Source organism: Jaculus jaculus, chromosome 14 (genome assembly GCF_020740685.1).
Source record: "Jaculus jaculus isolate mJacJac1 chromosome 14, mJacJac1.mat.Y.cur, whole genome shotgun sequence".
In the NCBI taxonomy this organism is placed as follows: Eukaryota; Metazoa; Chordata; class Mammalia; order Rodentia; family Dipodidae; genus Jaculus; species Jaculus jaculus.
In genome coordinates, this window is record NC_059115.1 from 33,437,799 (window position 1) to 33,464,816 (window position 27,018).

Consider the following 27,018-nt stretch of genomic DNA (forward strand, 5'->3'; position numbering starts at 1 on the left):
AAGAAATCGAGTGTTTTTTTTCCTAATATTTATTTAAATTTCATTTATATATTTTTGATACTTCATAGACACATGCAGTGCACTTTGATCATACTGCTCACAATTACCTTATTTTCTCCTCGTTCCCTTCCCACTAAACCCCTTTTTATTCCTATTAGATCCCTATCCTTCTTCCATGTCTGGTTTTTGTTTGTTTGACCCATTGATCTAAACTAAGTTCATTTGCATAATTATGAATGGGACATTATTTATTATATAATGAGCAACCATCCAGTGGCTACAGCACTGAAGATCATGCCTCCCCCTCTGCCAGCAGTCATTACTACTATTTATTCTGGGAGGTGTGGGGGCTCCTGATGTCATCTATGATGAGATATTGAAAGGCTCTATCATGTGCAAGAAACCATATCTACTTTGAACTCATAAGTGTAACAGGCTTATATTTGGAAGATCATATTCCACAGCACGACTTCTTACCCTCCTGCTCTTTCCTCCTCTCTTCTGCGAAGTTCCTTGAGCTTAGGAGGGTGTAGTTTAGAATGTCATGTTTAGGGCTGAGCACACAGTAGCTGCTTGTTCTTAGTAACTGCCTTCGGTGCATCTCCGTGTTTACCCCTATCTTTTGCATAAAGAAACGTCTGTGTTCAAGGCTGTAAGCAGTACTGGCTTATGTGAAAAAAAAGGCAATCTGACATGCTGTCTGATTAGCATAACCACAGTATTAGGTTCCCACCTAGAACCTAAGTCCCTAGCCACAGACTGTCAGGAATGACTTCCCTCCTGTGGAGTGGGCCTCAAATCCACCTGAAGAGCAGTTGGTTACTCCCATAACTTTCATGCCACTATTTCACCAGTTGGTGCAATTTGCCTTGCAGATCACTTGTGAAGTATGCTGTGTCCACAGCTGGGTAGATTGATGATGACCTTCCTCCTCTAGCATAGAGCCTTCTGGCATGAAGAAAGCTAACAGTAGGGAGGAAGCTTCTAGCTCAGTTCCAGTTTAGTTTCTTTATGTCCTGAAACCAAAGTGTGTGGCGTCTTCAGCAATAGGGACCTGCCATCTAGTTTTGGTGGGTAACCAAGAATAATGACAATAACCAATGTTATTTTAGAGGTCTCTGTGGCCTTCCTAGGTCATTTTTCTTTTGTATTTTATTTTCATATGCATGCATGTGTATATGCATATGTGTATGGGTGTGTGTAATGCATGTGCATATGGAGACCAGAAGTCAGTGCTATCTTTCTTAATTGTTCTCTACCCTTTTTTTTTTTTTTTTTTTTTGAGACAGGTTCTCTCAATGAACCTGGAGCTCACTAATTCAGCTAGGGAACCTAGCCAGCAAACCCTAGGGGTCTTCAGTTCTGGGATTGATTACAAGCAGGTACCACCATGCATGACTTTGTTAAAATGTGTGTGCTAGGGATCCAAGCTTAAATCTTCATGCTTGTATGGAAAGCACTTTACCTACTGAACCATCTCCTTGGTCCTTTATGTAATTTTCCTTAATAACGTGTTAACCTGCTTGGCTGGTGCACTCCCTCACAACTTGATATTATAATATCATCTTTAGGTCTTTTCTAGGTGCATAAAATTACTTTAATGTAAACCTCAGTAAAATTTGTCACATGGATGAGATTATTTCCACAGGCCAAAGAACCACAGGGCATAACTTGCAGCAGGTCATGTTCAAGTGAGTCACAAATTCAGAATAGAACTCTGTCTACCAGGGCTCGTGAAGCCTAGCATACAAAAGCCTGTTGACACCTCAGCTCTGCTTTTGATGAATTCTTAGACATGAGAGAATGTCGGGATTCTATTTCTGGAAACATCCATGGTGAACTGCAGCTCAGTAGTTATCAAGTGAATGTGCATGTGATTCACCTAAACTGTTAGTGTTTCAACGACCTTCCAATGGGGCCATGGTAAGAAATGAGCGTTAGACACAAGGTCTCATAGTGCATGTTGATGGTCTTCCCGACTGGCAGTGAGGCTGCTGATCTCCTTCATGCTTGCAGGTATTCCCTGGGGTTGCAGAAACCCAGAAATGCTCCATGTTCTACCCCAGGCCACACAGTAAGGAGCCTAGCTTTGGGCTTCTGTTTCCTTCTGGATGGAATAAAAATAATTATGTTTTCCTCATTTGCCATCCAAGATGCTTGTCTCTCTCTCTCTCTCTCTCTCTCTCTCTCTCTCTCTCTCTCTTTCTCTCTCTGTGTGTGTGTGTGTGTGTGTGTGTGTGTGTTCTGGGCAGTGACTCCTTATGCCGAAGTGCCAGATCTTTAGTGCTAAGAAGGAGGAGAGAGTGTAACAACCCACCACACCCAGTCAGCCCAGAAACTCACTGAGGTGGGCCAGTGTGAGGCAACCTGGTTTTATGTGTACAAGTGTCGGCCCTTCCTTGAGAGCCTTCCCCTGCAGCTGTCTTCAACAAGAAGTGTGTTAGAGACTCTCCTCTTCAGGGAGAGCCGCAGGGATCCTGGCCTTCTACAGCTGGTGTCTCTTCACCTCTGTAAGGTGCGCTGGCTGCGGCTGCAGAGCAGATGAGAGCACGCATCCCTCAGCTGGCCAGATCTCTTTCCACCGTCCCAGACCCTGGCTCCCACAGCCCTTCTGCACTGGACTCACAGCCAGCCCTTCTGCTGCACTTTTACGCACAGTGTGCACCGCTGACTCATCCACATTTCTCTTACCTTGCGGTTCATTTGTTGGGCTCTGGGCCTGTGTTCCAGTGCTGTAGGAGGAGAAGCACAGGAAAGTTAGTATCCGTATGGAGGCATGGATGAGGCCTAGGCAAGTGTGGGTCAGGCAGCTGGTGGTTCTCTATTCCTTGGCACTGCTCCACACTGCAGCCTTTGGCAAGGACCATAGCCTAGATAAAGCAGCCGGGGTTCATCCTGGATCACTATTCTATGGCACCCAGGGCAAATCGCTTCATAGTCCTGTTTCCTAGGAAGACAATCATATCCCCTGATGCATTGTGGGTTCCTTTGAATGGAAGGTTTCTCAGCAGCTTGCACTGCCCTTCTTCATTCAGAGATGCCTGATAAAAGAGAGACTTGGCCTATGGGTCCTTTGACAATTCTCTAGCCTCCGCTGTGGGGCCCCTAGAATGGTTCCCCTCTTTATTGTTCTGGGCCAAGAAACACAGTAAAGTTTTGAGGACGGAAGGGGCCTGGCACTGCTCACAGCCTCGCTGGCAGGAGCAGACTTCACTGCTGCCATCCTCTCTGGCCTCATCTGTGTTTCCCACTCTACCCAGAAGACCTGGTGACCCCCAAAGACTGCAGAGTCACTTGACAGAGCTCAAAGCAAGTACAGAAGGTTATCTGTCCCCATTTCAGGTCCCCAAGGGTGGCCTGATCTCCTTCTGTCCTCCCTGCCCTACAGGCTGATTCCAGAGGCAGAGACCACATTACTTGGCCATGCATCCTGTAACCTCCTTGTGCCTGTGTCTTACAGAAATTTAAAGAGTATGTGAACGGCAGTAACCTCATCACCAAGCTGCAGGCCAAGCATGATTTACTCAAGCAGACGCTGGGCGAAGGTGAGTCCAGTGTGGAGGGCCCAGGAGGCCTTCTTGTAACCCCAGAGCTACTTAAGTGCTTAAGCTTGATACCAGCACTCGGCAGAGTGCCACCTGGCTGGACACACCTGCCACACTCATGAGCTGGCCAAACCACTTTGGTACAGGTGCTGAGAGGAGTCCCGTTGGGTCCCAGGAAGTAGCGTGAAACTACAATTTTAAGCTAGGCTGAGGAGGGGTCGAGCCCAAGTAATAGAGGAGTTCCCATAGGTAGGAGGTAGCAATCCAGTGTTGATGTCTCTTAGCAGATCCCAGGGGTAGTACTGGGCCATCTGGTGAGGTTGAAGGAATGAAAATTCATACATGGTAGGGTTTAGTCTTTAGAGGATCAGAAGACCAGGCCCGAAGCCACCCAAAGACCTCCAGTGGCAGTTGCAGTAAACCCTCAACTATTCTCATGGCATTCAGAGCCCTCTATTGTTCAGCATTTGCCTGCTTCCCTGTCCCCATCCAACATTCCTCTCCTTTACAGTGCTCCAGCCAGGCTAGGCATCTCTGCTCCTGTCAAAACTCACCATGCCCCAGGGCCTTTGCAGTGGTACATGAAAACACCACCTAACTCAGCATAGAAAACATCTCCATCAGCCTCAGAATTGTCCTTGCTCTCCTTTGCACCCAACCTCTCCATATCCTCTACCCCAAGCAACCACTGATCTTATTTTCTCCTCCTCCTCTTCTCCCCTCCTCTTTTCTTCTTCCATTCTCTTTTCTTCCACTCTCTCTTGTGTTTGTAAAATTAGATTCCCTAGGTTTAGAGACCTAAGTGTTCTTTGAAAAAAAAAAAAAAGGTCCCAAATGAGTCCTTGCATTGGAAGGAGAAGGGGCTTGTCTCCTGTTCACCCCCAAGTGCTGTCAGATGCAACCTTCTATTACTAACCTTGCCTAATTACCAGCAACAAAATCTCAATATTGTGGTTGGTGTAACTGCTGGTCCATTTGGCTCCCAACTTCACTTCAAACATACCTTATTTCAAGCTCTGAGATGTGATTTCTATAGCTCCTCTTCTGAGTTTTCAGTTGATTGGCAACCAAAGCTCTAGAAAAACATCTTCTGAAGTATAGGAGCTGCTAAGAGCCACCTCGATCCCATAATGCCCTTTCCTAGCAAGCCCTCTGTGGAACACTCATTGTCTTTCCTTTGACAATGAGAACAGGACATGGTAGACAAGTCAGTTCTAAAGAAGATTTTTTTATGGACATTTATTTTAAATAGTTTTGAATTTATGCAATTAATGAATGTTCAGATAGGGTTTCACAAAGCTCAGGCTGGCCTCAAACTGGCTATGTAGCCACAGATGGCTTTGAATTCTGATCCTCCTGCCTCAGCTTCCCCAGCGCTGAAATTGTACTTATGTGTCACTCTGCCAAGTTTTGCTACATTAACTAAAGTCAATAATCTATTGAATGACTGATACAACTGATACTGACTGGATTGAGACTAGATCTCCCTCTGTTATGTGTCCACAATGCACTAAAGGAGCACTGTGGAGCTTTGAGAGAAAGGGATAGCAACCAGGAGAACTTGACTTAGGCTGTAAGACACCTGCTTGTTGGGTAAAGGAGAAGTGGGTATTCTGTAAGCTCCAGGGCATACACGGAGCATGTGGGAACTTGAGCAGACCAGAGCCGAGAAGCTTAGCAAATCCATTCTTCTGAAATGTAAGGAGTGAGCCACCTCACCTCCGCCTGAGCCAAGTGACTCTTCTCTGCAGTGCGCTCTGTGAGCGGGCTGGCATATGGTTATGTCTCCATTTTGATTGGGAAGGATGAAGCAAAATCCTTGAAAGCAGGTGAGAAATAAGGGCCCAGAGGAATGTTTGCCCCCCCCCTTAAACAAACAACTTATTTAAAATGAAGTATCATGTTGAATACCCTAATTTCTGTGAAGCAGTCCTCTGAGGAAGCCTTCAGTAGAGACTTGGGACGCACCTCCACATGCAGTCTCTTTGCTCTTGTAGCTGTGTCCAGCCATGTGGCCACTCGTTGCTGTGGTGCGTGATGTATTTGGGGGATTTACAATTGTTTGGCATGGAGCATCTCGACTCAGTCAATAAATATCCAGCACATACTTGTGCCAAACTTGTTCAAGCCTTTAATATTACAGCTGAGTTAAGAACAGATGTACCAGGCATAATGGTGTAAACTTGTAATACCAGCATTTGGGAGGTAGAAACAGTGGATCAGAAGTTCAAAGCCAATCTTGGCTGTGTAGTGAGTCCAAGGCTAGCCTGGGTACGTGAGACTGCTTTAACCCCTGCCCTCCTCAAATGGACAGATGTGATCCCTTCTCTCATGGAGAGTGATGCTTATTAAATGCAGTTATGACTGGAAGTAGACAAATAAAATTACAGGCAAGAAACGTATGCATGATAATCTGTATATGTGCAGAGGCTGAATAGAGGGGAGATAAGGAGACAAGTGTCCACTTTAGATGGAGAAGCTCTTCTCTGGATCCATCTTTCCAACTGAAACACAAAAGTTGAGCAAAGCCAGCTCCACATATGTCAGGAACAAAACATCCAGGAAGCCAGCAAGGGAACCAGTGTGTGAACTGCCAAAGGGAGGCGGGCCTGGTTCTGAACACCCCAAGGAGGAAGAAGGCGCGCACATGGAGTCGTCCTGAGGCTCACCTCAGATCCGAAAGGGTTAGGAAAACAGAGCACAAGTCTCGTATTCTATTCTGGGTGTGACATGAGGTTATCGGGGTGCTCTGAGCAAAGGGAAGAGATGGTATAATTCAGTTATAAGCTGTTTCTTTAGCTGCTAAGTCATGATGAATTGTAGTGGGCTAGAAAATTCAGTTGAAAAGAAAGTGCGCCAAACTGGAGATGACAGGGGCTTGGGCCAAGAACTAGTGCTGAGATGGAGGACAGCGAGCCATTTAAATTGAGAAAGAAAGAGAGCTTTCAAGGACTGTAGACTTCCGGCTGATGTGGGCAGAGGGCGGTCCACTTCTTAAAATGTTGAAGACTTGAGACACGGCAAGAGTGCTTTGGGGAACATTAAAGTTTGAGATCCTAAGAGAGCAACTGATAGCAAGTGGAAAAGGAAAATGCTGTCTGTCCTCACAGAGGACTATTATTTTCAACCATAAAAATAACTGAATTATTGAATCATGCTATATGGATGAACCTCAGAAACATTATGGTAAATGAAAGAAGCCAGTTTCAGAAGACCACATATTGAGTAATTCTCCTTCTATGAAATGTCTAGCAAATACACTGAGACAGCAAGGAGATCAGCGGTTGCCTGTGGCAGGAGGTGGGAATAGAGAGTGGCTGTAAATGGGCACGAGGGATCTTCTTGGTTTTTTTTTTTCTTCTTTTAAGAAAAAGATGAATGTTGTCTAGTTGAAACAACAACCGAAGCCAATTAAATACCAGCCTGTATTTTTCCCCCAGGGGAGAGAGCAGAATGCGGCACCACCAGGTGAGAACTGAAGAATCTTGTTTGCTCATCCCCACTGCCTGAGGTTTGACTGGGCTATGGGGGCACAGGCTGGGGTGTAGGGTGGACATAGCCTTGCTGGGACTAGGGAAGTGGGCAGTCTTGAGGGTGTGGGGTGCTAGAGGAGGGCACAGTGTCTATTGAGGCTGCATTGCTTGTTTTTGCTCTACAACTGGCAAAGCCATGCCCCCTGCAGGCTGGCCGTGGGGAAGGGCACTTCCGAGCTGCTTGTGGCTGGGTGGTGGACAGTGGGGAATGACCCCTCTGCACTGTCTATCAGATGGGATGCTAATATTGATTCCAGGTGCCTGAGGGCTGCCAGTAGAGATCACAGGCCATGAAGTGAGCATTTCTCTGCTGTTACAAGGCCTCTGAACAAATTGCACTCCTTCAGTGGGCCAGGGCCACTCTTGGTCCCCTGTTGTCAAGGCTTTGGGGCTGGATGGTATTGTGCACAGCTGGGCACATGCATGTGCATACACACAGGCGCAGCCCACACCCTGGCTTGGATCCCACCGGGCTCTTGGATGGGCTTGTGGGGCAAGTAACACTGGCAACTGGTGCTTCCTCTCTCTGCCTCTGCATTTCCCTCTGTGCCTTTCCCTGGGCAGACCAGAGCCAGTGAACACCTTTCTCTCAGCATGGAGGTTACATCTACGCAGCTCTCACTGCCCACGTGTCACAAATTCCCAGCATATAGAGGTCCAGAGGCCTGCCCTTTGCCACACGTGACAGTTGGTAGTTACTTTTTACCTCACTTTTTGGACTCAGTGACCCAATGTCATTCTTTCCTTCCTCACAAATTCTTCCCAGTGGCCCAGAATCCTGGAAAGTTGTCCTACTTGGCAGGAGCAAAGATGACCCCTCAACTCTCCCTTGCTCCTGGGAAAGCAGTCAGGCGGGGCAGAGCTTGGCAAGCTGGGAATGTGAAGCATGCTGGAGACCCAGAAAGGCAGCCTGCTCAGCTGCTCCACTGGGCCCAGGCGGTCTGGGAACGTGGGATGATTCACAGGCAAGGACCTTGCCACATATGGAGCACCAGATGTGCAGGGTCACTTTCGAAGAACCTTTTAGAAACAAATTTGTTATTATTATTTTTTTCCTGGCAAGAGGATATTGCTATCATCCCAAAACAAGGGAAGCAAGCCCTATTTTACACCAAAGTCTGTAAACAGGGAAAGAAATAAGACATGAGTGGAGCCATGGCCTGCGCCCTGCTAATCCCTAGGACTCAAGCAGGGGAAGACTGCTCCCACCAAATGCACAGAGGAGATCCTTCATCCATTCCATGGCTGGTCTCAGGCTTTCCCTCAAGGGACAGCTGAGGAGAGTTTGCCTGTTTTTAAATAAAGTCCTCTGAGATGTTGTCTTCTGCACCCTCTCTGACCTATGGCCTGGGAAATCCAAACTCATATTACCAGACCTCCCACTTAGTAGCTGCACTAAGTTTGCAGCCAATTCTGATACTTTCTGACCTCTGGCCAAGGTCAGAGGTGACTTAGTAAAATAAAAAGCTTCCCCTTAACTCTAAAATCATAATTTAACTTGTGGACCTCATTGTCAACTTGGAGGTGGTTTCAAAATGAGTCTCGGAGGCCCTGGGTAACATGTCTCTATTCACATAGTCTTCCATAGACACACATGGTCTGTCACAGGGGACCGCCTTTTGAGTAGCTACCTCAGCCGAATTATTCTTGATCACGTATATATGGGCCAGTTTTTGAACATGGGCTGTAACATGTTATATTTCTCACACCTAAGAACCTTACCTTTGACTCCAATTCATAATAAACCTGCAACTTAGGCTGACCACCTGGTTATGTACTGTAGAAAATATGTTGAAAGTGGTAATCACTGAGGTTTTAAATGAAGGCTTGAGGATTCAATTATTGTGATTCAAAGAAAGTCTGACTTTCCTAACCCAGGGTAACATGACCTTGTGGCCTGGAGTAGAGGTAAAATCACTTGACATCATATCCAAAATGACTCAACTCAGTGGGACACACCCAAGTACAACTTCTAGGAACTATTGATCTTCAGTGCTGCCACCACCCCCATTTTGGACATTGACACCCACGTCTGTTGGGATATCCTTCATCACATCCTTTTTGTCTCAGAATAATTTTGGGACCAAGTCCTGTGTTGTCAGCATATGCTAATTTTCATCTTGGTTGAAAGGCAGAAAGGGGACATTGGTCTCTGGTTTCTCTTTCTTCCTCTCTGTGGCTTTCTGTTTTTCCTGCCTCTCTCTCTCTGTCTCTCTCTCTTTCTTCCTTTCTTTTCTTTCCTTTTGTTTTTGCTCTGCAACTGAGCAGCAGAAGAAATGGAAGGCTTAGGCTGCCCCACTTTCCTTGGCTGAGCTGTCCCCCTGCTCCCCACTTTGTGCCCCACCCAGCATTTCAGTAAGTCAATACAGTTTTGATGTTGTGCAAAGTTGGGATAGCTATGTTTCCTTGTCAGAGACTGTGGGCAGTACACAGTGGACCACAACATCCACTGACTCAGATTGTCCTTTGCTTTCTAGATTGGGCAGGAAAAATGGGGAAGTAAATCCTATTTCCTTTTACTCAACTTTATACAAATTTAAAGAAACAAAAAGCAAACAAAACAGAAACAATAATGACTTCTTTTTAATAAAACCTTCCAACTCTGTGCCCTAGAGTCCACTCTAGAGATGTTCATAGAGAATTCAAGGCTACTGGTGGCTGTTCTCTGATGAGCTCACTTTCATGCTCACACTGGAGGCTCCAGTAGGAAGTTACTTTCTACTCCCAGCCTCAATCATATTTTTTTGTGTGTGATCTCAGGAAAATTTTCTGATCTCTCATGGGCTCATTTACCTTATATGTAAATGGGCTTACTCATTCTTACCCACCTCCCCACGTGGAGAGGAGGTTATCATGTAATGTGAGACAAAGAAATGACCTGGGAACTCAAAACACTATAAAAACAAGGCGAGGATGTTGCTAGCCTCTTCATTCCTAACCCTTAACTTACAGCCTATGGTCACATGCCATACCTTTAGCACTGTCCTTTGGCTTTTGCATTTAGAACTTCAAAAGCAGACACATTGTAAGAATCCCCTCCCCCATGTTCACACATCCTCAAAAAAAAAAAAAAAAAAAAAAACTAATGTTTTGAACAGGAAATGACATGGACTTAGCTAACCAAGTTAACAGATCCACCATGGGCTGGAGATCATTGTGCCTGCTGTTTCTTTTGAGATGTTTGCTTGTGCTGTCATTTTGGGTCCCTTGTCCAGGTGGCATGCTATTTGGACTCTACTGTGTCTTTGCCCATGCATGTCTGGAGCTCGCAGCATTTGCTCAGCACTCAAAACACCAGCAGGGGTGCCTAGACTCCCCTAGAGGGCTGGGCGCTGAAGTACACAGACGCCACAGGCCAGAGAGAGGCAGCGCGACTATGTATGATGGCTCCACAGCCCACGCCGTTCCTGCCCATGCACAGAAACCAATAGGGACTGGGTGTAGGGACTGGGCTTTGCTTGTCACTTGTGGACATATCTGTGTCTGGCCAAGTACCCACTTGTTCCCAAAGTTTGAACCAAGCTGTTTGAAAATGAGCTGCCTCTCTGGGTGAGGGGACTTCCTCCCAACCATCAAAAGCCCTTTGCTCAGAAGCACTGAGTCAGACCCATTTGGGTGGTAAAATGAGCAAATCAGCCAACCTGGGCATGTGCATGGCAAGCAGTGATGGACATGGGTCTGTGCCTGTGGCTGTTTCATTTTACCCGGTGAACTGTGAAGTGGTTTCCCTTCCCTGCGGCCAGGAATGCAACACGGGAAATGGGGACCATAAAGCAAAGCAAGACACTTTCAACCTGATCCCTGTGGCAATGGGGCAAATGAGTCTCTGGTTGGAAATGACGAGGTGCCCCAAGACTCAAGACTCCATGACTGTGACCTGTAAGGTGAGGGGGAGGGGAGAAAAAACAGAGAAGAAAGAAAAATTTGGACTTGGAGCTAAAGAGGTCTAGGTTCAGGAGCTCACTATGCTGGTTCCCCCTCCGAACTGTATGTCTGCCTGTGTAGATGAGGCCCACTTGTACCAGCGGATGGTGTGTGGTAATGAACTTGGCAACTCTTTCATCAAAGGTTTCCTTAATTAAAGAATGGAATATTGTCATCCCAGGCCACCCAAGGACCTCAAAGAAGCTGCAGCTGACCTGGCATCAGCTTTTTCATTTCTGAAGTAGGAAAACTAATTGTGTGGTTTCCAGATCAATGAAATAAAGATTAGTCAGGTGAATTTAAAAATGCTAATCGATGCATTGGAAGTTGGGCCTTGGTGATAGATTTAAGTCTAAACTATAATTAGTCACCTTCCCAGGCATGTTTGAAAGTTTCTTGCTTTCTTGGGCTGCTGTGACACCTCTCTACCCTACCTCCTTTCCATCCGGTCTACAGAATGCCAGCCTCTGATTGGTGTTTCAGGGGTTTCTTGGATACATATTCTGCCCCCCCCCCAATGTAGAATGCATTGTGTTGTATCAGGGTTGCTTCTGCTTGACATTCTGGGTAAACTGAGATCTCCTCAAACATCCAGAGGCCCTCAGATGTAATACTGGAAAGTAATGTGTAGTTGGGCCAGGGGTTTCTCCTCCAGCTGTGGGTTTGAAAAGCACCTTCCCCAGTGTTATGTTTACGTTGGTTGTTTCTTGATTTCTTTTGTTCCATTTTCCCCTAGGCCCCCCTGTCTTCCCCCTAAACCACAGAAAATGAGGAGACCTAGGCCTCTTTCAGTGTATAGCCATAAACTCTTTAATGGCAGTATGGAAGCGTTTATTAAGGTACTTGCTGGGGAGCCCGTGGAGTCCGCGAATGCACCCAAAGTAATGGCAGCCGCTCTTCTCCTTTACCCCTCGGCAGACCCCCTGGAGCTAGTTCTCACTGCAGCCTGCTCTCGGCTCCAGTGAGGACTTTCCACCAGAGCTACTTTACCTCTGACCAGTGACCCTCAAGTGCCACCCTTGATTCTCAGCCCTATAGGGAGGGAGGGGTCTGATCCCTGAAGGCCAAGGGGGGCTTGAACCCTCAGCACGGTGGTCCCAGCCAGCCACACCTCATTGCTTCAGGAGCTACAGGGACAGTTGGGGAAACCCTTTGTCTGACTTCACACCCTGCCCTCCTAAAAGGAGTCTGAGAATACCACTAAGGAAATCCTTGTGGATGACTGTTTCCTGCATGTCTTTAGTTGAATATATGGCAGCAAAGGCAAGGGAAACATGTTTTTCATGTCTTTCTTCATCTGTCTTCCTCTCTCCTCCAAGACTTCCTTCTTACCCACCTTTGACACTGGTCAAGTCATTTTCCACAGCTCAGAAGGGACTGGCTGACCACTGCTGGCCATGACCTGCCCTTTGTGGAACTCATGGCAGGGCCTTGGAAGTTTTCAGCATAGAGGGAGGAGGGGACAGGGTGCTGCAGGGGCTGTGGTAGGTTAGTGTCACAGGGGCATATTCTCAGTGTTCAGAGCAAGAGGAGCATTGAGCTGGGGCAAGGAGACCCCACCGGGGGCCTAGAAAGAAGGGTAGCAATAAAGAGAGGAACAGGATGGAAGGAATCCCTGCAGGAGGAGCAGAAGAATGAGAGCTCAGACAGGTGATACCATGTCTGAGTTGGTTTGATAAATCTGCAATCAGTCAGGATACTTGACAGGATCTGGCTCTTAATGGACAGTATTTGAAAACGGGGTAATCAGTTGAATGGACTATTCCCTCAGTAAAGAGATCTACTTGTAGCATGTGACTCTGAAGGAATCTGTTCTTCCCTTCAGTGTCTGCCCCTTCCAGGTGGCCACTGTGGAATGCATCCTTCATATTCTAAATATGTCACCATTGTCTAGCTGTGGCTTGGCCAGTCTTCTTTAGATCCCAATGCATGGCCTTTATCACTGGTGTCAAATCGTCATGTTCAAGTAGACATTCTGGTCCATAAAGTATAAATAAAAGCTTAGCATTATGACACCGTGGCAAAAGAGAACATGCGACAGTGGCCCCTGTCAACTGATTCTGAGAAGAGTCCCAAAGAGGGACAGCCTGAGCCCTGAGTAATAGTAGCATTGTTGGAGTGAATATTGGAGGACTAGAAAGAATAAGGCATTTGACTAGGAGAAGGAACTTGATGCATCAAATCCAATTACATTTTTCCCCCTGAGGAGGAGCCCACACCAGCCCTGGCTGACCAAGAACTCACTCTGTTGCCCAGGTTGGCCTCCCAACTCATGGTGATCCTCCTACCTCAGCCTTCGGAGTGCTGGGACTAAAGGCGTGGGCCACCATGCCTAGCTTGCATTCTTTATAGTCACCTACAGTGAAGTCCAACAACACGTGTGCACCTACTGCGAGTTAGCCTGTCAGAGGTACGCACAGCACAGTTTCATTGTAAGGGTCACTACTGCTCCGAGAATGGAGAGGCAGTATAATGTATACGTGTTCTCAACTGTTGAGAATGGAATTTAATTTTCGATTATAATTCTCATACTGTCTGAACAAACATTCAACTAAGAGTCCTCCACTTTGAAAACTCATATCTATGAAAGCATTTTCAGTCACATAATACCACTGGGATTGAAGGGTATGATGGCTGAGGAGGGAAAAAGAAGCAGCCTGAAGTGAATTATAAATAAGTGTTGTTGGAGTTAGATTTATAAATTTCCAAGTCTCTTCCTGAGCACTTTGTTTAAAACCCTTGACATTTTTCTCCTCTCAGCATGAAGGAGACCCATTTTTATTATGAGTCCATTTTGTAGCTCAAGATGCTCACTGCTGAGGTAGGTGAAGAGTCTCCGTCTTCCTTCAACAAAATGAGAATAAATACCCCATGATTTGGGATGAAGATGAAATGAGCTAATATATATCATGTTTTTACAATAGTCCTGGCACACAGTAAGACTGTGTAATCTGGCCTGTTATCATTAATGTCGGGCATTGCTTGTAGAGTCCCTTGGACCAGGCTGTTGCCAGCTTCTGGGATTCAGGTGGGTTCACCAGTGCCATAGTGAGCAGATGATTCAGGTTGTTGAAATGACAGGGACTGGGTAGATGGGGCAGCAGGAAGACATGTGTCCCTTAGGTTGTCAGCTTGGTCTCCTCATGGAGCTTCAACGAGACTCTTACCCCAGAGTCTGAGCCACTGCCCTTGTGGCAAGAAAGAGTAGGTAGGCTCCAGTCTGTCCCCAAGGTCACAGAGGTGTTCTGACTCACCTTTCTTCCCTCATCTAGGTCCTTCTCAGCTTCTCTGTTCCCAGTGGGGACTTAATACCAGGGTAAGAGTGAGAGACTGGAAAGAGAAGCACAACCAGGTCTCCACTCAGGATAGCCTAGTCAGGGTATTGAGGATGTTTGGAATCTTGAATCAGGTAGGACCCTGCTCGATCCCATCCAGGAAGATCTTGTGGAGTGGCACATATAAATCAAGAATGAGGGCTGGAGAGATGGCTCAGCAATTAAGGCACTTGCCTGCAGAGCCTAACAACCTGAGTTTGAGTTCCTGCTACCCACGTAAAGCCAGATGCACAAAGTGGAGCATGCATCTGGAATTCGTTCATAGTAACTGGGGGCCCTGCATGCCCATTATCTCCCTGTCTCTCTTTTCTCTCTCTCTCTCTCTCTCTCTCTCTCTCTCTTCTCTCTCTCTCTCTGCTTGCAAATAAATAATATTTTTAAAAATAAATCAAGAATGAGGTTTCCTGAGCTCAATGCCAGAGTCATGATTACAGTACACACAAAGGCTCCTTCCTATGGGCAGATGGGCTTACCTTATAGAGCCCTCAGTAGGTTCTTGTCCCCTGGTGAATGCATCCTTTATATGGAGGAGAAGCTATAGGTAGGCTGGGAATGAGACCTGTCCACACAGTTCCTGCATGTTGACAAGGACTGAAAGAGGCCTCCTCCCTCACAGGGGTTGGGAAGAGAAACTAAGGCAGCTTATGGGAAGGCTGGCTGGGGGCAGCTCCTAGAAGTAAGTTGAGGGGTGATCCTCCCCATGGGCAGGTCATTCACCAGGCTCCCCAGGACCTTTGCTGGCTGCCATTGCATTTTGGCGTTCACGGACTCTGCAGGATCTGCTTGCTCTAACTGACCTTGTCCCTGCATAATCTTTTCTTTTTCTCCTGCTCTGCCGCCTGTTTACTTTTGTTATCAGAGGAAGAAGAAATGCTCGAACCAGGAACCAGGTATTTACTAGAAAGGTCCACGAGCCCTGTATAATCCGTAGATTGAATGACTTCCAGACCAGAGCCCACCTTGCTGTCACCAGATGAGTCAGCCTCCCGTGCTCTCCCTCACGACAGTTAAGCCGGGGCTGGGCACTGAGGAGCCAAGGACCTCCCCAAGCCCTTGCTGTCTGCAAGAGGGTATTATGTATACCTTGTTGCTTCCTTGCTTCCTGGGGAGGCTACTAATTTCATTTCCCCCCTTTTAAAGAACATTTAAAACATTTGTTGCTATTTATGTGACCTATGTGACCTGAAATAATAGACCACTCCTTCCTAGAATCCAAAAGAAAAGTGCCCACACACTGGGGATTACAGACCAGTCTAGGAAGACATAATTGAGTATTTCCTATGCCAGGTACCAATGCTTAGATTACACCTACTCAGTCTGTGGGACTGAGGTTAGTCACTAGATGGCCAATAGCTGACTTGAGCAGCTCGTACCACTTCTCTGTGGGCATTTAGGTCATAGCAACATGAGTAGAGCTAGCTTTCCCTTCTTAGAGCTTCCACAGCCTGGGGGAACAGTCCTGCTCCCCCACAGTGTGCTCCCCCACAGTTTTGGCACCCTGGTAGCTGTCCCCAAACACTGGGAGATGATGTTGAGTTGAGGCAAAGTTGGGTAGGAGGTAGGCTATTCTTCAGTCACCCTGTTCATAGTGGCTTTCCTCTTCCTGTCCCCAATGTGCCCGACAAGCCTGAGCCCATCTTCCTCACCGACTGGGTGAGAAGAGAGCATTTCTTTGAATTCATCCCAGCTCTGCCTTTTTCTGCACTTAACTGAAGGCTCTGTTGTAACTACTTGTGGAGACTAGGAAAAGTAATGCCTTGCTTGTTCTCCTACTAATCTGGTGGTACTAATCTTCTGGCTTGAGTTCATAACCCATGTTTGCCATGTTGGGTTTTTTTTTTCCTATGGTGGGTGGCAAATTCAATAAAACTCACATTTTCTTTTTTCTTAAGGATTCAGGACAAGCGATCCCACTCGTAGTTGAGAGCTGTATCCGGTACATCAATTTATATGGTAAGATCTCAGCTCATTGGTTCACTGCAGAGCAGGTGCTGGACTCTTGTAGGAAATGAGATTCCAGTTCATCTTGGAAAATTTCCTGTTGCTGCTCTGCATCTGAGGGGAGCGAGCTCCGAGGAACAGCTGGTTCTCTGAGCACTGCCTTTGGAGCCTGTGTGCCTGGGGGGTGGGTGTGAGGAGCCCAGGGCTTTGGGTTAGCTGAGGAGCAGTGAGATCAAGGACAGAAGGCGGCGCTCATCTCTTCCTCCCTCCTTCCCAAGCCCACAGTCGGCCAGTCAGTTAACACTGACAGAGTGAAAGCCCCAGAGAGGGAATCACGTTTGACATGTGTTAACCATGGTGTCACCAGAAGGTAACTGTGTTTATCAACTGACTCATTCCTTTTCAAAACACATTTATCAAGTACCTACCAGACACTATTTTGGCCAGTGAGGGTACAGGGATGGGAAAAACAGGCACCATGTCCGCCCTGGGGAGTTAACATTCTCAATTAGAAGAACAAGGGGAGAAATAAGCAGTAAAAGTAAAGAATTACACCTCGGTGTCCGGGGCGTTGGGTCCAGGACCTTTGCTAATGCCAAAATCTGCAAATGCTCAAGTCCAATTTATAAAATGGTGGAGCTTTTATATATAACCTCTGCAGTCCTCCCACAGATGTTAAATCATCTCTAGAAGGCAGAAGATGGCAAATCCAATAGAGATGCTATGTAAATTGTTGTTACACTGTATCATTTAGAAAATGAGAAAAAAACCCATACATGTGCAGCACACATGTAACTTTTTAAAAAACATATTTAATCTGCCCGTAGTTGAATTCACAGGTATGGCCACATGGGTATGTTTGCTGACTGTACTCTAAGTATACATGGTAACAATATCATGAAACCAAAAGGTAATAGAAGCTTTGGGAATAGGCTGCTTGGCTAGGGAAGAAGATGAGCCTTTTCAAAGAAGTTGATAACTGAAGTAAGTTCTACAGAAGTAGAGGAAAGCAGCCTGCAGCCCGAGTGGGGAGAATGGAGCATCACAGGTGGGAGGAAGGGCAGTGTGCCTGGAATTATGAACCAGGAGGGTGGGAGCAGACTCTTAGGTGGCATAAATTCAGTATTTACAGAGATTAACAAAGCCATGTGCACTGGCACACACTTGTAACCCCGGCGCTAGGGAGGCTGAGGCAGTAGACTCTCAAGAGTTTAAGACCAGCCTGAGCTAAGTAGTGAGATTTGTTTTCATCTTGAACAAGCAAGCAAATAAAAATTAAATAAAAAAAGAGAGATGGGGCTGGAGAGATTGCTTAGTGGTTAAGCGCTTGCCTGTGAAGTCTAAGGACCCTGGTTCGAGGCTCGTTTCCCCAGGACCCATGTTAGCCAGGTGCACAAGAGGGCACATGCATCTGGAATTCATCTGCAGTGGCTGGAGGCCCTGGAACTCCCATTCTCTCTTTCTCTCTCTCTGCCTCTTTTTCTGTCTGTCGCTCTCAAATAAATAAAAAAAAATAAATCAAAAAACATTAAAAAAAGAGAGATGAACAATCTTTATTGAGCACATAGTATATACAACAAAACTGACTAAATTCTGACTTCCTAAGTTGTAACATGAAGAATTCTTCTATATGGAGCAACTGAGACAGGGAAAGGACCACAGTCCCCATTAGTTTTCATCCTGAGTCCTTTGATCCTTCCAACTGGGTTGGCTGCTGTTGGTCATTACTGTTAGCTGTGGTGTCACAGGCTCCCCTTTTCTGTGGGTTTGTAGAACCACGGTGTTTCATTTTTAAAGTAAGAGAGTGTTCTTCAATAATTGAATCTCCTGAATTCATGACAATTCTGCCTCCACTTCCCAAATGCTGACATCACAGGAATGAGCCACCATACCCAGCTTGCAGTGTTGGGACTGAATCCAGGGCCTTGTGCAGTTGAGGCAAGCATTTTACCACTGAACTACATCCTTACCCCACCAATCCCCAACTACTTGATCCCTGGGGTGGAATGCATCCTGGACTCTAGCTTTTCTTTAAGAAAGAACTTGCATGAGTGGAAGAGAAGAAATAGTGTTTATATAAATGTCAATGGCCTTTTCCTTCAAGCCCAGATCACAGACTTATGAAGCTGAATATGTCTGAGCATTCTAACACACTATAGTTCATTGCCGAGGCCAGTCTGGGACTTCTGCTAGGAGACTGTCACTGGGAATATCTCCACTATAAAGAAAGGAAGGAAGAGTCAAGTGTGGGGAGAGTCGCTGATGGTCTCAGTGGTTACTGTTTGCTTCATTAATTAATGTATGTATGTATGTATGTATGTATTTTTCTCTTTTTAGGACTCCAGCAGCAGGGCATCTTCAGAGTGCCAGGGTCCCAGGTCGAAGTCAATGACATCAAAAATTCCTTTGAGAGAGGTGAGTACAGACTTAGCATCTCAGGCTGGTGGGCAGAGAAGCTGGGGTAGTGTTAGCACAGGTCTTGAAGGCAGTGGTGAGGAGGAGCCCTGGGTCCACATTGGAATGCAAGAGCTGAGTGTGCACCACACTCTTCCAAACATTGCCCTCCATGACTATACTCTGGTATCAGTAATTGACAAATACCAAGACCTTCTTGTCCAAACAACTCTTAAATAATTTTTTATAGCTGGGTGTGGTGGTGCACGCCTTTAATCCCAGCACTTGGGAGGCAGAGGTAGGAGGATTCGAGGTTCGAGGTAGGTTTGAGGCCACCCTGAGACTCCATAGTGAATTCCAGGTCAGCCTGGGCTAGAGTGAGACCCTACCTCGAAAAAACAAAAAAAAATTATTATTTATTTGCAAGCAAGGGGGAGCTATCAGAGCCTCTTGCCACTGCAAATGAACCCCAAATGCATGCATTTGTGCATCTGATTTTAAATGGGTATGGGGAACTGAACCTGAGCTGTTAAGCTTTTTAAACAAGTATCTTTAACTGCTGAGCCATCTCTTGAAGCCCAAACAGCTCTTTTTTAAAATTAAAAAAATTATTTATTTATTTATTTATTTGAGAGTGACAGACAGAGAGAGAAAGAGGCAGAGAGAGAGAATGGGCATGCTAGGGCTTCCAGCTACTGAAAACGAACTCCAGATGTGTGTGCCCCCTTGTTTATCTGGCTAATGTGGGTCCTGGGAAATTGAGTCTGGGCAATTGAGCCTCAAACCAGGGTCCTTAGGCTTCACAGGCAAGTGCTTAACTGCTAAGCCATCTCACCAGCCCTAAACAGCTACTCTTAAACACTTACTACTATAGGTTGAGCATCCTTAATCCAAAAATCCCAGACCCAACCTGGGCGGGGTGGTGCATGCCTTTAATCCCAGCACTGGGGAGGCAGAGGTAGGAGGACAACCATGAGTTCGAGGCCACGCTGAAACTACATATTGAATTCCAGGTCAGCCTAGACTATGGAGAAACCCTACCTCAAAAAAAAAAAAAAAAAATCCCAGACCCAAAACTGTGTGTACCAACAGGAGACACAATACACAGACCCATACCACAACCTCATGTGATAGGCCTCAGTCAGAGGGCAGATGCACCAAATATATGATATAATCTTATCATAAAATTATCTTCAGGATATGCACATAAAGATTATATGAGCACTGAGGAGGCAGAGGTAGAAGGATTGCTGTGAGTTCAAGGTCACCCTGAGACTCCATAGTGAATTCCAGGTCAGCCTGGGCCAGAGACCCTACCTCAAAAAAACAAAACAAAACAAAAGTATGTGAAACCAAAATGAATGTTACATACTTGATCTCATCTTCACTACACCTCATTATGTCTATGCAATAATTTAAAAGTCCAACAGCTTCTAATTTCAAAATCCTAGCTTCTAGTGCATTTTTATTTGATTTTGAGTTGGGGATTAATATTAGCCCAAGTTGGCTTCAAACTTGCTGTGTATTGGAAGCTGGCCTTGCACTCCCGATCCCATTGCCTCAGCCTCTCATGTGCTGGGATTACAGTGGTGTGCCATCACATCCGCTTCCCCCGCATTTTGGATGAGATTCTCTTTCTGGACTACTAATCTGTTCCCTCCCACTTCTGACTTGCTCCCTCATTCTCTGAGTGGCTTTGATGCTGTTTGGTCTGAAGACCCAACCCCAAGCCCATTTCCCAGGAGCACATCACAGCAGATAAGAGAACACTTCCACATCCATTCTTCTATGCATAACTCTCCTGGGGTTCCTCCCCTACTCTTACTACCTCACTGTGCTGGAGGAGCAGATGTCTCTGCCTCCCAGGTCTCTCTGGGGTGTGCCCAGCTTCAGAGCAAAGGAACATTCTATAGCCTCAGTACAGGTCTTCTGCACCCCCGGGCACTGTGGTATGGACCAGATGTTAACAGAAGATTTGGCTGGCTGTGGTTTCTGGTGGCCTCCTAGGGCCCAGGGCATCTTCGTCTCTTGAGTCCACTCTACCAGAGGTCGGGGTCACCCTGCTCCCAGCTCCTTCCAGGCATTTATTCACTCAGCAAACTTGCCACTAGTCCTCTACTGTGTGAAGCAGTTGACCAGGGCCTACAAATTCAGTCTGAGCAAAATTGCTCCTACTAGCAGGCAGGTTAATTCACAGCACCATGATCTATAGGGTCAGAGATGGAGTGAGCACAGGGTATCACGGGAGCCCCTTGCTCTGTATGGATGAAGGAGGAGGATTAGTAGAGCCAGGGAGGCTTCTTGGGGCAGAAATGCCTAGGCTAAGACTTAAAGAGTAAAAGTCAAGGGAAAGCAAGAGCAAGGGCAAGGGAAGGGAACAGCATGTTCAGAGGACAGAGAGCCAAGGTCATTCACCACTGCCCCAGCCTCTCCTGCTGTCAAGGGGCAGCACAGGTTAGAGTTTCATCCCTGCATTCTGCTCAACTCCATAACAGCCTTGCTCTGTAGGCCTTGTTGCACATGAATGTTCATTGGTTTGGAACCATTGCTGACTCCATCTTCCTAAATGCATCCTGTCTCACAGAATTCCTTATTCCCTGCCTTTGAACCTCTCAAATAACCTTTCTGTATAGTCCATGCACACCTGTGGGCACCTCACCCTGGCATTTTCCTGCTTCTATGCTCTAGGTAATCTTGTGGTAACAGGCAGCCCTGCCATTTGCCCAGCCCCTGGGCTAAGGCCAGCACCTCCTATTACTTGTTTGGATGATTAGCAATGGCAACATGCATCTGAAAAGAATTCTCTGCTCCTGGTTGTCAGTCTCAGAGCTCCCTCCCCACCCCGACTTGGAAGTCCCCTCCTCCCTCTGCCCAACAACCTGGCTCCTTGAGCTCATACCTTCACAAGCCCCTACCTACCATGACTCCGAAAGGAAGGAGAGTCTTCTCTAGTTTGCACCAGAAGACATGCTGCTGATACTCATTCACTCCCCATGGTGGCAGGGTAAAGAGATCTAGCTGGGTTCCCAGTTTCTTCCTTGCTTGCCTGACTTAAACCAGTGTTCAGGACATTTCTGCAAACATCTTTCAACTCTTTCATGAAGGTGTTCTGTTACTTCCTGCTTCCTTTCAGCTCCCCCATGGAAATTCCCAGGAATAAAACCAGCTTAGCACCCCCCCACACCCAGTTAAATTATAGAGTGCTAGTCCCCTGAGATTCTTTGTTTTTCTGTTCAATTGGCAAGAATTTAAAAGCTGACATATGCCATGGGTCTTCTCATGGGTGTCCTCATGTGGGCTGGTGAGGTTTCTCATTGGGTAGTGTTTGTGGTGCAAGCCTGAGGACCTGGGTTGAAATTTCCAGAACCTGTGTCAAGCCAGATACAATAACGAGTGTCTAATCAGGCCTTTTATCAGTTACTTTCTCATTGCTGGGACAAAATACCAGACCAGAAGCATCTTAGGGAAGGAAAAAGTTTATTTTGACTTACAGTTTCTGGAGGAAGTATCCATGATGGCAGGAAAGGCATGGCAAGAGCAGAAAGCCAGCATCACACCTTTGCATGAGCAGGGAGGAAGAAGAAAGCATGAGCTGAGGGTAGCAAGTAAAGCTGTGCTATAACACCCCAAGGCTGGCTCCAGTGACACCCACCAGCAAGACTCTGCCTCCTAAAAGCTTCACAGCCTTCCCAGACAGCTCCACCAACTGGGGATTAAGTATTTAAATATGTGAGTCTATGGGGGACATTTTATGTTCAAACCATCACAGCTCTCCTATGATGAGATGGGAGATAAAGACCGGAGAATCCTGGAAGCTCACGGGCTGTCTAGCCTGGTTCACACAGCAGTGACCAGCAAGAGACCCTGCTTCAAGCACGGTGCGGGCTGAGGACCCACACGCAAAGTAATTCTATGACCTTCCCTTGTGTGCTGTGGCCCTGTATTCCCCCCTCACACTCAAACACGTCATACAAGCACACATACACTCTCTCTATATAAAAGGCATGGTAGAACAGCAGGAGTGTTGAATGTGGGACTGTGCAAGATTTTATTTTGGAAGAATTATTCATTTTCTGGGATGTAATGATGTTGTGGTTATGTGAGAATGTCCTGATTATTATGAGAAATGTGTTGAAGTATTTCATTGTGATATGTTGTAATGTCAACAAATACTCTCAAATATTTGAGTCACAATAGCTATAAATCAGAGAAAAGAGTGAAAATGTACCAATAGGAACAGAAGTAAAGGGTGATAGGTGTTCATCACTTTGTGTTTACAACTTTTCTGAAGATTTGCACATGTTCTAATAGAAACTAAATTTGCAAGAGGTGAGGGTCAAAGGTTAACAGGTTTGTCCCATCCTCAGCTAGCCAGGTCACTTCCTCTACTGCCTGTGCATGCTCATCCTCATCAGTCTGAAGCACTGTCTTCTGTCCCCATGCAGGTGAAGACCCGCTCGTGGATGACCAAAATGAGCGAGATATCAATTCAGTCGCTGGCGTCTTAAAACTGTATTTCCGAGGACTGGAAAACCCACTCTTTCCTAAGGAAAGGTTTCAAGATTTGATATCTACTATTAGTAAGTATTTCTAAGGTATAATGACTCATTCCTTCACAAATTAACATTGCAATATGGTCCCCTCACCTTGCCAGGCACAGGGGCAGGATGTTATGAAAAGAGCAAGGTTGTCACCTCACAGGACCGAAAGTCCAGCTGTGGAGATGACATGGTGGGCTTGCGGGCACGCTGCATCCCCTTGATACATTAGGAGCTCAGGAGAGCAGAGAAGGCTGGAGTCTGGAGTGATGTGAGCAAGCCTACTGGGAGAAGAGGGAAGCCCAGAAGGGTTGGGAACACAGCACCGGCGTCATCAGGAAGGCATCCCAGGAACAGTGTGGTACAACCAGCTAGAGCAACTGGATAGGTAGATCAAGTCAGGGAAGACATGAATCTTTGTAAGGCCTCCACCACTTTTCGCTTTGAGTGGTGAAGAGTCATGGAGTGGTGAGGAAGTATGGACGGTCTGTGGGTCAGATCAACAACATGACAGACAAGGGAAATGGTTACAATAACTTGACTGGTGAAGTCCCAACATGTTGTTAGCCAACAGTGGTTGTCTGGTGTGCTTCTGTGAATAAAGTCAGAAGGAACCCAGCCTAGGGGCCAGATATCAAGGTGTGTTGGCTATAAGTTGCCACATCCCAAGGCCATCTCTTAGCTATATTTCTTAAATAAACTCTTAATATTAGAACTTCAAAATATATATATATTGAATATACATATATATGTGTGTGTGTGTGTGTATGTATATATGTGTGTGTGTGTGTGTATGTATATATATATGTGTGTGTGTGTGTATGTGTGTATATATATATATGTGTGTGTGTGTATGTGTGTATATATATATATGGTTAGTTTTATTGAATTTAGAGAAAAATTGACCCACACCTAATTCCTCTGCGGTACTTCTCACAGCGCTGTGAGACTCCCCCCACCACTGGGGATAACCCAGAGCTTCCTGTGTGCTAGATAAGCACTCCATCACTGTGTTGTGGTCCCAGCCCACCATGCGAGATAAGGAATACTTTCCAACAGTCCTCTGGATTTCATGTGTGAATACCCTTCCTTTGTCTGATGCCTCCTCACTACTTCCCTTCTGGTCATCATTCCAGATGTAGGCCAAGCTCTAAACCCTGTCTCAGAAGTCCCAAGCTACAAAAATTTGACCCTATCTAGGCCCCTGTCACTTGCTCAGCCAGTGTTTCCAGGCAGAAGCCCCCAATAATGAGTTCCTGTGCAGGGCACTGAGTGAACAGGGAGGTCCACCTCCAGCACTGGTCATGACCCTGCCTGACCCAATTCACATCACAAGAAGGCCTGTATTCTGTTCTTTCCCAAGCCTCAGCCTCCCTTTCTAAACACAGGGCTGGGTTCTTCTGTAAACAAGGTCTACCTGTTATGTAGTAACATTATCTTGATTTAATTGTATAATATCCTCATCTGTGGTTTTGTTTTTCAAAGTTCTAGTAACCCATAGTTAACTATAGTCCAAGAGGAAATAATTCATAGATTTTAAATAACTTTTATTACAGTGTACTGCTGTAATTGTTCTTTTCTCATCAGTTATTGTTACTACCTTCCTTGGCCTAATTTATGAATTAAACATTATTAAAAGAATGCATGTAGGGGAAAGCAGTATAGATGAGCTTTCATTACCATTGTTGTTAGGGTCAGAGCCTGGCCCTAACAGCCCTATGAAGCTAGGCTCAGCCAATTAAACATAGAAGCAGCAATGAAGATCAGAAAAAAAAAGAGATTTATTCAATGTGGCCATGTTGGGAAGAGGAACAAAGAGGTCCAATGACTCCATAAGTCCATCTTTGGAGTTAGTTCTTACATGAGGTTTAAACAGAGGGCAAGAGGTCTGCATACCTAAGCAGTTTGGTCATGGTGTGGTCCCACCCATGACTGATCCATCATTGTCTCTGCTCCATTCTTTCCTGCAAGGTGGCTTGACAAGTTGTGAGAGCTGTAGGAAATCTTTTCCTGGGAGACAGGTTGTTCCTCTGGCTGGCACCAGGCCCGAGCCTCCTCCTTCTCCTTGCATGAGACTCTTCGGGACATTCCAACTTCTGAAGTCTATTGCTACAATAGTCTGGTAGCCAGAGGAAGGGGACAAATATTCTCTTCATTCATATCTGGACACTTACAGCTTGATGCTGTCCATGTTTTTAGACATCCATAGGCTGTCTTAGAACAGCCCCACTGTTTCTGTTCTTACTTACCTCCTAATTATAGTCCATGATCCTCTTTTTCTTTTTTTTTTTCTTAACAGAATGATAGAAACTTTCCTTTTTGTTTTATTTATTTATTTGTGTGTGGTGTGGAGTCACATGTATGCACAGTGTATGTATGGAGGTCAGAAGACAACTTCTGGGTACCGATCCTTACCTTCCACCTTGCCTGAGGCAGGATTCACTGCTCTGGCCCATATTCTAGGAGTTTCCTACCTCCACCTCCCTTCTTACTACAGGTCATGCTTGGTGGCTCATTCCTTGCAGCCCCATCTTGCCAGCTCCTTAAGCACTATGTCCTTCTTCCAGGCAATGACACCAGCACCTGACTCTCCAGGGTTGATCTGCAGAGATGAAATTCTGGGTATATGCCAAGCTCTTTGACCAGTAGATCACTCCAGAGGTGCTCATGTACACACCACCCACTTCTTGAGCAACTGTGATGTGCCAGGCCTCTGCTGCCTCTGGTGCTTGTTAATATGTGAATAAACCAGTGTCTCTGCCTATGTTGTAAGGACTAACAAGTTACCAGTGTAAGAAATTAGCTGGGTCCATAAAAGAGAAGATATTGGGAGAGCTAAGGCAATAGCTCCATGATTAAAGTGCTGCTTATAAGCATGAGGACCTGATCTCAATCTTCTCAGTATTCAGGTCATAATGTTGCATTTTATGGTATGCAGCTACAATACTGGTGCTGGGAACGGAGAGACGGGAGGATCCCTGGTACTCACTGGCCAGCCAGTCTAGCCTAACTGGTGAGTTCCAGGCCAGTGAGAAAGCACATCTCATAAAGAAGTGCATAGCATGTCTGAGAATAACATCCAAGATTGTCCTCTGGCCTCCAGACACATATAGGGACACAGACATATAAACATACATAAACGGTTTCCCTACCTAAAAGCTTAGGCCAGCTGCCTGAGACTTCACATGTCATCTGAAGTTTCTGTCCTTCGTCTGTTTCTCTGCCAGTTTCACTGACAGGCAGGATCCTCTTTCCCTGACTTCCCTCTACCCAAGTTCAAGGCAACTCGGTGTCAGTTTCCCCAGAAGTCCTGAGGACCAATTCTGAGAAGGTTTAAGTGGGTCACCCCTCCCCCAAGTCTTCTTGTGCTCTGATTTGATGCTCTGATTGGCTTGGTCAGGATCTCATATTGGCGCGCCAGCTGAGAGTAGATCCGGCTCTGCTGGTTTGCATGGATGACGGAGGAGGTGGGGCCCCAGGGTATTAGCTGCTTGGCTTTCTGAGAGTGACAGGTACCATGAAATCTCTCTGTGTTACAGAACTGGAGAATCCAGCTGACAGGGTGCACCAGATCCAACAGATCCTTGTCACCCTACCCCGAGTGGTCCTTGTGGTCATGAGATACCTCTTCGCTTTCCTCAACCAGTAAGTACCTAGCCAAAGGGACCCACTATGACTGGCCTCGGCCTCCTTTGGGAAGGGGTGTGTCAAGACTTTTACCAAATGCAACTGTTTTGAATCATAACATGGAACCTTCCTGGACTGAGTAGAGCCTACCCCCCAACCTCAGGGGAGCGTGGCCTCTTTC

General features: G+C 46.2%; 1 protein-coding gene across 5 annotated transcripts in view; it reads left to right on the forward strand.

Annotated features, from left to right (window-relative positions):
* The window catches only part of Srgap3 (SLIT-ROBO Rho GTPase activating protein 3), a 273,622-nt gene that overhangs the window by 219,495 nt on the left and 27,109 nt on the right, over nucleotides 1–27,018 (forward strand). For 3 of the 5 annotated variants that reach the window (XM_045133456.1, XM_045133458.1, XM_045133457.1), the window contains 8 exons: nucleotides 3,461–3,545; nucleotides 6,986–7,013; nucleotides 9,347–9,433; nucleotides 15,197–15,227; nucleotides 16,230–16,290; nucleotides 18,616–18,693; nucleotides 23,118–23,252; nucleotides 26,750–26,855. In XM_045133456.1, coding sequence (XP_044989391.1) covers nucleotides 3,461–3,545; nucleotides 6,986–7,013; nucleotides 9,347–9,433; nucleotides 15,197–15,227; nucleotides 16,230–16,290; nucleotides 18,616–18,693; nucleotides 23,118–23,252; nucleotides 26,750–26,855 — 611 coding nt within the window. Of the gene's footprint in view, nucleotides 1–3,460; nucleotides 3,546–6,985; nucleotides 7,014–9,346; nucleotides 9,434–11,738; nucleotides 11,842–15,196; nucleotides 15,228–16,229; nucleotides 16,291–18,615; nucleotides 18,694–23,117; nucleotides 23,253–26,749; nucleotides 26,856–27,018 lie in introns of all 5 variants that reach the window. The other 2 variants (XM_004651477.3, XM_004651478.3) reach the window with 2 other exon arrangements.